This window comes from Halyomorpha halys, unplaced genomic scaffold, assembly GCF_000696795.3.
Source record: "Halyomorpha halys isolate HHAL.00 unplaced genomic scaffold, Hhal_1.1 Scaffold1196.1, whole genome shotgun sequence".
Classification (NCBI taxonomy): domain Eukaryota; kingdom Metazoa; phylum Arthropoda; class Insecta; order Hemiptera; family Pentatomidae; genus Halyomorpha; species Halyomorpha halys.
This window is the reverse complement of record NW_027110542.1, coordinates 446253-460434: the sequence shown is the minus strand read 5'-3', so window position 1 is coordinate 460434 and position 14182 is coordinate 446253. Positions and strand designations below refer to the sequence as shown.

At 28.0% G+C, this 14182-nt stretch overlaps 1 protein-coding gene across 6 annotated transcripts in view; it reads right to left on the bottom strand.

Moving 5' to 3' along the window:
- Nucleotides 1–9144: 9144 nt before the first annotated feature.
- LOC106688756 (early estrogen-induced gene 1 protein) overlaps nt 9145–14182 on the bottom strand; it is a 120171-nt gene continuing 115133 nt past the window's right edge. For all 6 annotated transcript variants that reach the window (XM_014433366.3, XM_014433368.3, XM_014433370.2 and 3 more), the window contains 3 exons: nt 13886–14073; nt 12195–12309; nt 9145–10295 (listed from right to left, as the gene is read on the bottom strand). In XM_014433366.3, coding sequence (XP_014288852.1) covers nt 10271–10295; nt 12195–12309; nt 13886–14073 — 328 coding nt within the window. In that variant the 3' untranslated portion in view covers nt 9145–10270. The remainder of the gene's footprint in view (nt 10296–12194; nt 12310–13885; nt 14074–14182) is intronic.

The following is a 14182-nucleotide window of genomic DNA, read 5'->3' as shown; positions in this document are numbered from 1 at the left end:
GACATGCCTACCGGCACTTTCGAATTTCGAGTTGAAACTTATACACTAATTAGTTCCTAATTAGTACTATAATTTCAGAATTAGTACCCAAAAAGATCCCGAGTTATTACGACTTGATCAATCCTGCCGGGTCAGAGGTATGCCAGCCCGGCACTTTTCGAATTTTGAGTTTAAACTTATACACTAATTAGTACTAACATTTCAGAATTAGTACCCAAAAAGAACGCGAGTTATTACGACTTGTTTAATTCTGCCGGGTCGAGGTATGGCAGCCCGGCCCTTTTCGAATTTTGAGTTGAAACTTATACACGAATTAGCACCTAATTAGTACTAATTCGTACTATAATTTCAGAATTAGTACCCAAAAAGATCCCGAGTTATTATGGCTTGATCAATCCTGCCGGGTCAGAGGTATGCCAGCCCGGCACTTTTCGAATTTTGAGTTTAAACTTATACACTAATTAGTACCTAATTAGTACTAAAATTACAGAATTAGTACCCAAAAAGATCGCGAGTTCATTATATTTCAATAAATTAAACACGAATTTTAAATTCATAAGCAATTTATAGGACATCCATTGATCATTAACATTATTAAAACTATGAATGGGATAGATTGGCCGGCTTGGTGTTCACCACACAAATTCTCAAATCAATAAAATTAAATATGGCGACCCTCATTTCTTGTTCAACGTTAATTTTCGAGTGATATTTAATTTTTATTACTGCGACCACAGAAAACCCAGCTTCGCACAAATAGGATGTTGCAAATGGAATTAATATTCGTAGAGCTTTACCACTAAGCAGTTGATATTCCTTATTTAGTGATATCCGAAAAATCAGAAAGTTCCATGCTACCAACTTTTAACATTAAAGTATTACCGCAAGACAAGTCGATAAGAGATTCTTACTTCTAAGAGATTCAGAATCTAAAGAAGTAAATTCTGGTGGCTCTAAATGGGTCTTGAATCCATGTAAATTTATCATTATCTGCTTCAAAGTATTTTCCGAACTTATTTGTAATCTCTGATAGGTGACCAACAAAAATGGATTTTATATAGTAAGACAAATTAATTTCATAGTTGTAATTTTTTTTTAATAATTGAATATTAAGACGGCACCGCAGCGCCCGGTGCACACTTTGGTAATCACTGTCGTGAGTAGTTGCTAGCAGGCTGGCAACCCTTATACTCACTTCTAGCCACGGCAGAATGCTCTTCTCCTCCAGGACATTTCTCCACACGGGACCCCATCATCCAGAGTGATATATAGACAATTTTATTTATGTCGCAAAGATAAAAAACAAAAAAATATTTTTTGTTTTATCAGAAGTCCCTTTTTATTTAATGTATGTATATATTTTTTCTTTTCAAACATTTTGTTATATTAAAATACTTAAAAATTACACTATATAATTATTTTATTTTTCACCATTCACGGTAGGGCTAGTACAGGTTCATTTTGAACCCCTGTCCACCATAACAGTAAATATCGTACGTTGTATGATATAACATCGTTCCGATCTTTTTTTTTTTATCCTTCTAAAAACAGAAAAAACATTAATTTAATAGGTTGCAATATGAATGGTTATATAATTCGGATTGGATATTACCTTTTTCTACCAATGGTACTTGAAGGTATACGGTGACATACTTATCAGGGGCCTGTTTCATAATAAAGTACAAACTAATACGATTAGTCTTTTGCTTGTACTTTGTACAATTTCAAATCAAAACTACAAAGTAAAAGTTGTACATTGGAAGGTTGTAGGACGTTTGCTATCATTATTGGCTAGTAAACTCGGAAAATAAGTGACCTATGAGTTGTCTTTTCTTTGACAGTTTCTTATATCAGCTATACGTACATTTGTCTTAAATCATAAGTGATATGTTAGTTTTATAGTTTCAACGTATTCGTTTATGTTACAGTGATAGGGCTTAGTCCCATACACTTTTATAGGTATTTTGGTATGTTCTTTTTACTGAATCAAGTTATTTCATATCTTAGTCTTATCTTCATCATCCCAGAATTGCTATGAAAAATTTATTGTATTTTTAAGATTATCTGTTTCTGTCCGATTTACAGTGCTCTGTTTGTGCCTGATTTATTAAGTTGAAATACTGTATTATTATTATTATTCAACTTTATATTGCATTTATTGAAGTTATGTGCATTAACTGTAACTTTTTATTATATAATGTTGTATCTTGTTTTATACTACTTGTTTCTAAGGGTTTTTAATAATTTTATTTGGTACTTCTATTATCATCATTCTATTATATTATGTTTCCTCTTATTTGGTAAATAAACACAAAAAATTATTCTGCAACTATCCATTTGTCTGTTATTTTCTTATACCTTCCCTCTGTAGGTTTTTTTTTGTTTTCATTAGAAAGGTGTGTACATATGTATAAGTGTGTACCTTTTAGACACCTTTTACAGACAATGTATTAACTTCATGTAGATGTTTTGAAAAAATGCCTTGTTTCATTTGTATGGCTTGCCCTTCTATCTGTATGTTGGTATGTTTAATTTAAATCAACTGTAATTTGTATTTAATGATATTTTTAGGATTATGTTGCATTGACTTATATTTAATATTGTGTTATATCATGGCTAAGGATGAAATTAAGTCATATTCAGTATTAATTTTAAAAATAATTTTATTGATTCTAGTTAAAACATTCATCCATATTTATGTTTCATCTTATTAATATTTATTTTGCATACTTCATGTACATCATTTCCTTCTCTGTCATTACATTCATGTTTTATTTTTAATAGTATTACCATTAATTTATTAACAAAGAAGATAATATAAAATTTTAAAATATCTTGAATTATATTTTTGTAATAAGCTGATGTTTCAGAGCTATGTTTCCATCTTCAAAATGTACCTTTATAAATTAGACATTAACTAGAACTAAAATTATATATTAACATAGGCGTCTGATTCCCAAGTTAATAAAATAAAATATAGGAACAAAATAAAAAATGTTTTTAACTCATTTAGGAAGTCTGTTGTAATATAAAGTAAATGTTACAAAACTTCCTGATAAATTTTGATGGTAGATTAAGTAAACAATTATTGTATTTTTTTTTCATTCTGTCTATTGTTAATATTGTATTGTATTACATATTCTACATTATTTTATGAACAAACAAATTATAAAATATTACCCCAATTAAAGTTTATTTAAATTAAAACATATTTTATTGTTGTTCATACAATCTGAATTTAAAAAATATAATAGTAATAAAATAATGTCATCTATACATTTAGTAAAGTGTGTCTCAATGAAAATATACACCTCTTTATGTTAATATTAAGAGAAAATTTGGTATTTGATGCTCACCATCGGTTGCAAACTTATCCTGGCTTTTTTTTCTCTCAACAAGTATACTGTTTCAAATACCTTAACCACACTATTTCAGAATAATAATAGAGTGGTTACCTTTCCCTACAGCGTCAAAATTGTGCACTGTGCTAAGATAATCCTAAGTAATCTACAATCCCACTGTTCCGGGTAATCTACGGTAACCAAAAGGTTGAATTGAAAGGGCTGCCGTAATGTTGGCAATACTCTCCACCTCTAGCACCCTGTGTGATAAGAAGTAACCCGGATGAGAGAGCCATCTTGTCTTCAGCCAGAAGGAGTCAATTACTGGAATAGTTCCTAACAGCAGAGGAGAGAGAGGCATGGAAATGCGGAGGGAAGAAGGAAGCACAGAGTAAGTACACCTAGCAACAACTGACATTTACACCATCATCAACCACATCAATTTTATATCTACAATTTTCCATAACATAGCCCAGTCATTCAAAATCTAGTAACCCTTTTAACCATAAATGTTTAATTTCGGCCATCCCCTACACAACTTGTAATTTATATAATAGAATTTTATTATCATTCAATCATGTCTCATTTTTCAATTATACAGTCCACTCAATCCAACCAGCCAACCCATAAGTGAAGGGTGCCTGGCATTTCTGTTGAAGGCATGCTTCATACACCTACTCTGTTGTCTTAATTTGATTGATTTTTAAAATTAAGTATATAATTACAATTGTGAATTGTTAATCAATTCTGATTACCTCAGCCATTTATTACTTGAAATAGATTTTTATTCCCATAAGATGTCTGGAAATTTAAATAGAATAATCCTACATTTAAGTAATCAGATATTTTGCTAAAAATAAAATTGTCTAATTTATAGATAAAATTGCAGATTAAATAGTATAAAAAGAGTTACGTTAATCTGTAACATAATTATTGTAATTTTCCAGCATAAATTACAAAAACACACAACTCATTATCACACACAAATGACACAGATTATTACTATCATTATTGCAATTGAATTTAATTATGTTTATGTAGCTGGAGTCTGTGGTAAAAATGGCTAAAGTAGAATGTTTTTTTACTGAGGCATAGTAAAATAAATACTAACTTACCTCTGTGAGAACCCTCACATCAGTTATCTTTTTTTCCTCTCTTTAATACATTCTGAGTATAAGAAATATCATGAAAGGATGTTTATTAATAAAACAATATAACTAATGAAAATATAAGGAAATTCTAATCAACATACATAATACTTATTTACTATATAAGTATTATGTATAATATACTATATCTTTCATCCTTAACAATCCCTGATATACAACATATTTACTTACTGTATTATTTTGTATAGTTGTAAATTACATTAAATAAATAAAAGGCCCTTTACAACTCAGGAATAACTAAAAGTTTATCCAGTCATTTAAACGCAAAAAAAAAAAATAAATAAAACATTCCACAAATTCGAACAAGTACTCACAGTCAATCCACAGCAATCATTTTCCACAAGTAACCCTCTGGCCACCTCCACTACTCAGTGTTGCCATCTCACAGTTTTAGGCTTAGAGAGAACAATGAAAAAGTCTAAGGATAAGCTTATTATTGTTTCAACTGGGATTCCCAATAAGCCTCTAATCCTTCTTCTTCCGACTGATTTTGTTGTAGTAATTTTAAACTTCAACAAAATGCCGGACTGCAATATATTTTTATTTAAACTTTTTTATTTATTTTTTTTTACATTCACTTATTACTTGGTACCTTTCTAGTTAATGCTGTAGTCGCATATAGATACACAATTGAAAACTAACAGGAGAATTGGTTGTGGTTATATCAGGGGAAATTATAAGAGGAAATTTGGTTAAGAATATTTTGAAATACTTCTTTCTACATCGCCCCTGGCAAATGTTTCTAAAACTCAATAATTCTCATCAACACCATAATCTTTAAATGATTTCAGTATATCTTGAGATAATCCCTTTATATAATTGAATCCATAAAATTAATTTATTATTTTGTTTTCAGTTTTGTCTGTTGCTATCATAACAATATTTGTAAAATTAGTTTACAAGATTAGGGATATTAACTCTAAAAATTACAAAGATAAAGCAAAGAAAGAACTTTTTAGACTTTAATTTGGATACATTTTATTTTATTTAAACAGTAATTACCAGTCTCAAGAAAGTTAAAGATTATATATATATATAAAAATAAGCATGTTCAGTTGCTCCCCTAGTGCTGGTTTTGCATTATTAAATCAAATTAGTGTATCTTTTTTTCTTTCTTTTTTTTTACCATTAGAGGACAATTGTTTGTTTTGTTAGGTCTACGAATTTCGTAATTAATTTAATTTTTCTCTTTTATTAAGAAGCATTATTTTATCTTATTTTCTTTTAATCATAACATTATATATAGTTAAGGGTGTCTTTTGAATGCGACTATACCCTCCCCCCCATAATCAATTGTTAGAAAAAATAATTAAATGTAACGGTTTTATCAACCATGTAAAGCACACCAGACCGATCTGGTATTAAATAAATAAATAAATTAGTGTAAATATATGATTAATTTTGTGTTGCATTTTTTATTTGAAAATAAAAGATTTTTTTGTAAATTGTTCTTACTCATTTTTTGATATTTAACTCCATTTGAATCAAATTCAAAAAGTTTTCAAATTCTATGTCTATTCCAACAACCACTTTTGACTGTCCGGAACTGTAACGAGCATGCGTAGTGTTTTCCCTCATTGAACATTGATATTTTAAAACAACGATGTTTTTTGTTGTCGATATAGCATTCTTAGTTCCAACAACCTCTTCTGACTCTCAGGAACTGTAAGGAGCATGGGTTATACGTCTTTTTCCCTTTCAAACCCTGTACTAGTCATGCTCCGTAGAGTTCTGGATAGTCAGAAATGATTTTTGAAACAGACCTTTAATTTATCTTCATCCCGTTCTTAGCGTGTAGGTAGGAAGTACTTTCTCATCCCACCACATTGTTGGTAGGAATCTGTTTATAAAGTAAATATTTTGTTTTTATTAAGTTATTTTTGAAAAATTGAGATAAACGTAAAGCATCGAAAGTAAATCATCGTCTTAAAAAAATCGATGTTTTTAAAGCATCGTTTAAAAAAAATCGATGTTTTCAAAGCGTCGTTGTCGCATCCCTATTATACACATGACAATTTTGTTGAAGCTGTTTCGTAGGTGAAATTGGTAAAATAATGTCTTTAATAGCCCAATCACTATTTAATTTCACCAAATTGATTATTCGTTCCGTGGAATAGTGTATTAATTATTTAAAACCTGATGATCAATCACAAAACCCTATTCACAAACGAAGGAGAATTATTTAATCAAAGTTATAATAATTAGATTCCTGATTTAATATATTGATTGTTTGGGAGTGGTGGTTTATTTTAACACTAACACAAAATTCAATGATCCACTTTTTCTCATAATTTTTTTTTAAAAAACCCAACATTTTGGCACTTTCAAGTTGACAACCTTAACCACTAATCTCATAATTCATTAAATTCTATTAGGTAATGAGCCTGCAAAAAAGACAATTTAATGGACTATGACATCAGCGGTTAAGGTTGTCTCCTTGAAAATGGTCTTAGGTCATAAACATTAGAGGTTTTTTAAAATAAAAAGTTGAGAGAAAAAGTGGATCTTTGAATGTTGTGTTAGTAGTGATAAAAATGTTACTTTAGATGAGGTGAAATAGCAGTGGTATAAACTGAATGGATAAAAACAATCACTCCACTTTAAATTATTATTAAAATAATTCATTATTTGTCAATTCAGCTATCTCATATTTGAAACTGACAGCTATTATATTGAAATTAAGAATTTGGGAATCACTTGTAGAGATTGTTGTTGGGTAGGTGAACATGTATACTGAAACACTCTGTATAGTAATTATTAATATTTCTTTTATGACAATAATAATCCCAGTTTTTGATCAAGAAATTATTACCGACATCATTGTATTCTATCTGCTTTGAATTTGAATATTTAAGTCGCTTATGCAGTGTGAGGAGGAACTCTATAGATCCCTCTCTAGCTCAGTGGGTTTTCCACAAGTTGCTTACTTTAATTAAATTGAAGGTCTCACGTTCGCTTTGTTTCCCCATGAGGGAATGGCTGTGCCCTGGAAGTATTTAATTTAAATCAAAAAGGTTGCTGACAAATTTTAGTTATTTTTTGTATCTCTATTTGCACTAGATTTAGAGAGTTTGAAACAGGTATTCATTATTTTTTTAAAAGTCCAGTTTTTGTTTGGAGGACCATTTCCTATTGGTGTCAGCCTATTTTGCATTTTATAAAGTTATAGGTCAAATCCTCTAGCTTCTTGATTTCTAAAGAAATTTAGTTTAAAAAAATGTTAAAGTGTGGTGGATGCACATTTCTTGCTCTGTTTACAAAGATCTTTACTATATGGTAAAATTTAAAAAAATAGACCTGCATTAACATTTTCAAAATAAACCCCTACTCTTTTAAACCTAAAAATGTTAAAGATAAAACTAACCTTCAATAATTTTTTTATGAATATAATTTTTGTAGTATGCCACTTCCATAATAAGTTTAAGGGCTCAGAGTAACATGCTCTCATCTTTGCTTGTACACAGATGAGTACACGTATGTACATAAATTGTACATTGGAGTCTATTACAATACTCATTAAGTCTCAATGATGAAATTTAAACTACTAATAACAACTCAATATAAGAATGTTAAATGAAAATTTTTAATGGGTGCCCTTTCTGAAATATTCCATTTTAAACATAAGGGCATTATTATAACCTCAAAATTTTAGCTTTTTTTCTTTATTTATTTTATTCACAACTGCAAATAATATTTTACAACCAGCCAATGAAATGTTATGTAAAAAAAAAAAATCCATTTAATGGTTGATTGTACATAAGGAGTTTGTAAGTCTTTGGGTAAATTCTTGTTAATGATATAGGCGGGAGCGTTAATGACCAGTCTTAGTAATTTTGATTGAAATTGTTGCAGTTTCAGTAAGTTATTTTTTTTGGCATATCCTTAAATTTGTGCGCCATAAGTCCAAATTAGTCTAAGAAGTTAAGCATAAATCTTCTTTTTTTTTTAAGTGGTAATTTTGATCGTTTATTTATAAGATTAAATAATCATTTATGTCTAAGTTTAGCTTTAGTTTTGTAATATTGATGTGGGAGGTCCAAGTAAGTCGTTTGTCTAGTGTCAATCCAAGGTATTTTACTGAGTCTGAATTAAACTTTATTCGTTAAGAAAAACAGGAGGACATAGACCACGACGGAGTATAAAATTAGCTGTTTATAAAAGTGCTTTTTTAAAACTAAACAAATAATTAAGTCTCAGAGATGAAATTTTAACCAATAAAAATGTAGGATTTTTAACGTAGTTCCTTTTTAAGATATTTAACACTCAATATTCTTGATTTTGGGAAAACCGGTATGCTAAAAGACCAATTAGAAAAAAAGGATATGACTCTCACAGCTCACATTTTTTATACAAGTATTATCAAGAAAAAGAAATTGAAAGAAACTTTGTTTTATCTGATATTTTTAATTTTAAAGGAGAAAGTTTATTTTATTTTATTGTTTCAAATTTACAATTAAGTAGAATGTTAATAAACTAGATAGGAAATATTGTGCATTCTATGCTTTGTAACCTGGTTACTATTTTAACCAAATAAATTTTAAATCCTAGATGCCAAAGGGGTTTAGATTAAATTCTGCAAAATAAAAATTGGCCAAGAAATTTACAAATAAATTGGAATATTAAAACAACATAAATTTTTTAAGTAATCATAATTTATTTACATCTTTGGAAAATTTACAAAATAATGAAATAATCTAGGCCACAGCCAAGGGCTTATTACAAGTACATGCTTCTTATATTTCCATTTAGTAACAAAATTAATATCCATTAAAGACAGTCTAGTCTGGAGGCAATTACCCATATTTTTTTTTTTTGTGCTTCGTACATTTAACAAAATCAATTAAATCTATAATAAATTATTGTGTAAGTTGAAAATCTTAGCAACATTGCTTGTGAAAATAGACACTGATGACAAAATCGTTTCAGTAAAATTTTAATGGAAATAAAAAATTGTTAATTAAACAATTGACTGAAAGGAAGTAGTTTAGGTTACTCTAATCACTACTTCATTGACTACCTCTAAGAACATTTAAAATTTCATATTATGGGGATTAGGAATTAGTTACATCATATTACGAATAACAAATCCAATAAAACATTAAAGTATGATCAGAATGAACAAATAACACCTAAAAATATAGATGAAGACTTTTTATTGATAAATTTTAATACTATCAAGAGAACACAGAAAAAAGCGTTTATATATGTTTTTTTTTTTAATCTCAATACCTGTTTTTTATTCAGTGTCTATATCTACAAGAACATTAATTCTAAATTAACATGTAAATGAAAATTTTTAGTTCTACTTGTCTCAAAAATAAAAGAGAATTTTTTTAAAACCATGATCCATACTAGACTACTTAGGAAAGCGAGCAAAAATATAAAATAAAATATAATCATCGTTTAAATGTGTTAGAAATAAAAAAAAAAATTATAATTTGAAAACACTGAACAATCGAAACTAACTTTCATTTCTTAACATTAATGAGCATGTAATACATGAGCCAGTATACAATATATACAATATACAAACAATATCCATTACACAGATAGTACATACACGATTATATAATAAATACATATACACATATATTATAATCAGAATGTTGAGTATATATTCACACAGATTATAAGCGAACATTAAAAGTCTTATTGTGATGAATTCAGTGGGTCGTTTATAAAATGGAAGTAAATTAATACCTTAATTAAAACGAGACCGCCTACAGAAAACAGCCTTGTAAAAGATCGACGATTTAAAGACTACGTTGGAAGCTGTTGTCTCCAACTAAAAGAAGAAAACAGAACAAAAATAGAGAAAAATATTGAAATAGTATAATGTAAATAATTAAAATAAGTATTTTGAAATAAAAAAAGAAGAAAAACAGGACTTTAAAATATGTACAAACATATTAAGGCATGAAATAAAATAATTTTTACAACTAGTCTTCATTTTAGAAGTTAATATTAAATGCAAATATTGAGTTTAAATAGCAAATTTTTTATAATATTGGAAAATACATCTTCTGTTTCGAATCTCTTTTACAAGAGATCGATATTTACAATTAAATCGATTAAAAATCAACATATAAAATGAAACATTAGTTTCAATAAAAACAATTTCGAATATTTTCTTCTGCATAATGAAACCATTCATCTTGATATTTCTTATATTAGAGTTAGAACCTCAATAAAGCAATGCTTTGTAAAGGAAACTGATCATTAATTCACTGCTTCTTGTATAGGAGAATTAAAAAATAGGTAGGAAAGTTTTGGATTTTTTTTTTTTAAACGATATCAATAATATTTATGTAACTAATTTTCAGGTAGTTCCAATGGATCTTATTTTAGTAATAATTCAATTACTAATTTGCACATAAAAAACCCAATGAAATAGTTTTACAATCAATTAAAAGAAGACATGTTATAAATATATTACTAAAAATTTGCTATTCAACATCTTTCATATAATTCAATAGACACACATTTATTTTCATGAAAAGTTAATGGCTAATATATAACTGAAATAAAAACATTTAACGATTCTTAGAAATATGATACATTATGCTCATTTTCTACAACAAAAATAATTGTTTTTGACATTTTTCTCTCATTTTGAACAGTTATAGCTTACATACATATATTAAGTAGGTATTTAATTTTTTTTTTCTTTTTTCATATTTCTTTTATAATACAATGGAAGCACAAGCACAATATAAATAATAAACATCATTTACTGGAACAAACAACAAGAAATATTAAATAAAGCACAAACAAGAATTAATATATATCGAAGGAATCGCCTAAATGAATTATTACAAAACGGAATACATAAGTACTGTACTAAAATTATTACAATACTCGCATTTTAATTCTCACTTTTTTCTTTTCTTAATATTATTCTAATGACTTGGGCAACATGGATTTTTCATAAACCATGTTGACTCACAAATATGATAAGAATATTGTATCAACATCTCTTATCAATTTAACTAATAAAAGTTTTATAAATATGAATTCTTGTTACTCATTATTATTTTTCTTTTTGTAAAATAATATACAACAATAATGTTCTGTGACTAACATACTTGTCATAAATAAAAAATAATAAACTTTCTTTAACACGGTTAAACAAACTGACAGGATACATTTTAACACAATAAAAAAAAAACTCATATTAAATATAATACTGAAATTTTTTTTTCGATTTCTGTGTATGTTTTTTCACCGATCAAATATTGATTAAAATTCTCATTTAAGAAGGCTTACTATAATATTATTTGATGTCCTATTCAAACAGAAATTAAGAACAATTTCAATTTAGAAACGACAAAATAAAATGAAAACATTTCCTACATAATCTAGAACTGATATATGTACACACAGTATTAAAAAAAAGATAAAAATTGAATTATTCTTATCTTGGTCACGAAATAATTAAAAGCTCCATTTATTCTATAAGGAAGAAGGTACACTCAAATATTAATTACAATTACAACCTCAATTTTCATAAAAGGGGCTACATATTAAAAACAAAAAAATTAAAGAAAGATACACTTATAATTGGTTGTCAGTCATGTATTGAATAAATGGATTGGCTTTCAGAACTTGTAAAGGAAATAAAATATGATAGCGCGAAAGTATAAACTTGGGTTTGGCACACTTGTTTCCAAGTAGCTTTTGTTACCTATTTTCCTCTATAACTACTTGCTTGAATACGCCTGTAGGCATATGGCTCTTAACTTCTTGAGTGCCAAGGGCTGTGGTTCCATCTTTAGCAATGAACAGCTGTAAGCCAGAACCTAAGAAAAACATTGGAAAGGTTATAATCACAAAAATGGTCATGATACATTTCTTAAAAATGTGAATCTTTAACTAATGTGGTCTGAAAATATACATTAAAAAATTAAGTCAAAATTTTAAGTCTATAGTCAAGACATAAGACATCGTTTTCAAGTTTTTAATTATGTAGGTATCATTCATTGACCGTACATGTAATCAAGAAGTTGGTAGGGAAGGGAGGATGAAAAATGTTCAAGAGAGAAAATATACATAAAGTTCAAAACATCTTTAAAGCAATAAGTTTTGTATAGAGCTTATATATTTATTTCTATGCTGCTACCAACCATTATTATAGGAGAGGAACTTACCTCTAACACATCTAACAAACAGACAATCCCTGTAAGCATACAATTATATTTTCTCTGGCATCATACTATTTACTTTATTATTCTTACTTTAAGTAAGTAATTTACTTAAGAAAGATATAATTTCTAGCAAACATTAATAACTAATGCCGCCTGTTAAAGTGATTTCGTTGTAAGGAATTTTATATTACAGAGTGGCTGAGTGTTTGTATGTAAAGAAATCATATTACTCCTTCAACCTTCTAATTTTAATTTAGTTTTCATATAATCTTATAAGTACATACATTGCCTGTGCTAGTGAATTTTAATGCGACTTGTGTTTCAAAAGAAAAAGTTGAACTAATAAAAATTAATGAAAAGGATAAAGCATCTGAGCTCACACTTCTCACTTTAACATAATAAAAACAAATATACATATTTCTACACAAAAAATTATTTTATAGTGAGAAGAACTCGGTAATATTGATTAAAAAGCTTTTTTGAAAAATGGTGTTCTTCAAATTGACAAGTTGGTGGATGAATGGATTTATCGAAGGATGTCATACTGGTCGATTAGTGGACCTTTGATAAGGGAAAAGGTAAAAAAAAAAAAGTAAAAGTTTGAGTAACTGATTTTTGGCTAAAGAAATTTTTAACTGCAGTTTATTTAGTGCTTAAAATTTAAACATAACAACGTATATGGTATTTTTAAAATTAAGTATATAGATTTATGTAGGTATTTAGGTGCTACTATAGAAAATTGTTAGCTAATATATTGTTTCTATAAATGAACACTTCATCTAGTATGCAGATGAATTATCATACTCAGTGATGGCCATTAAAGAGAAGTTTAACAGAGGTAGCTCTATTTATGTAATTGGTATTGTTTTTCCAATATATGTAACAAATATTTCTCCAGTACTCCTCCAGCATACCTTATAAGCATCTTGTATAATTTGAACTGCATGTTCTGGCTTGAGATTCGGCTTTTAATTTATTTTTAATGAACATGTCATGTGCATATTCAGATTAAATCCTATCTGATAAAAAATAATTTGATAGGTCAAGCCTATCTATAGTCATTTAATTGAAATTTTAAAGTTAATAATCAACTCTGTAAGTAAATCATAATTAATATGTATAAATATAATTAATAATTAATAATACCCTTTCATAATGAGCAATATAATACACTGTTATATAAAGTATATATATTTTGTCATAAAAATAATTAATGGAAGAAAGAAATTACTTTGAGTAGTGTCATCTGCTGGACCGAGGTTAGTTGCTTTGATGATCTGGTCGATAAGAGAATTAGGATTGACTCGTGTGATTTCGACTCGACCGACCACTGGGCCTTCTTCAGCAGCTTTTTTCCTCCTTTCAAGAGCAGCTTTACCTCGATCTAATGAGCCTGTTTCTACAGGTACGCCATTATTTCTAAAGAGACAAATGTTTTAAAAATTAATCCAAAAATAAAAATTTACCCTTATATTAGTTGGAATAATTTTAAATTACATTTAATATATATATATATTGGAACACAACT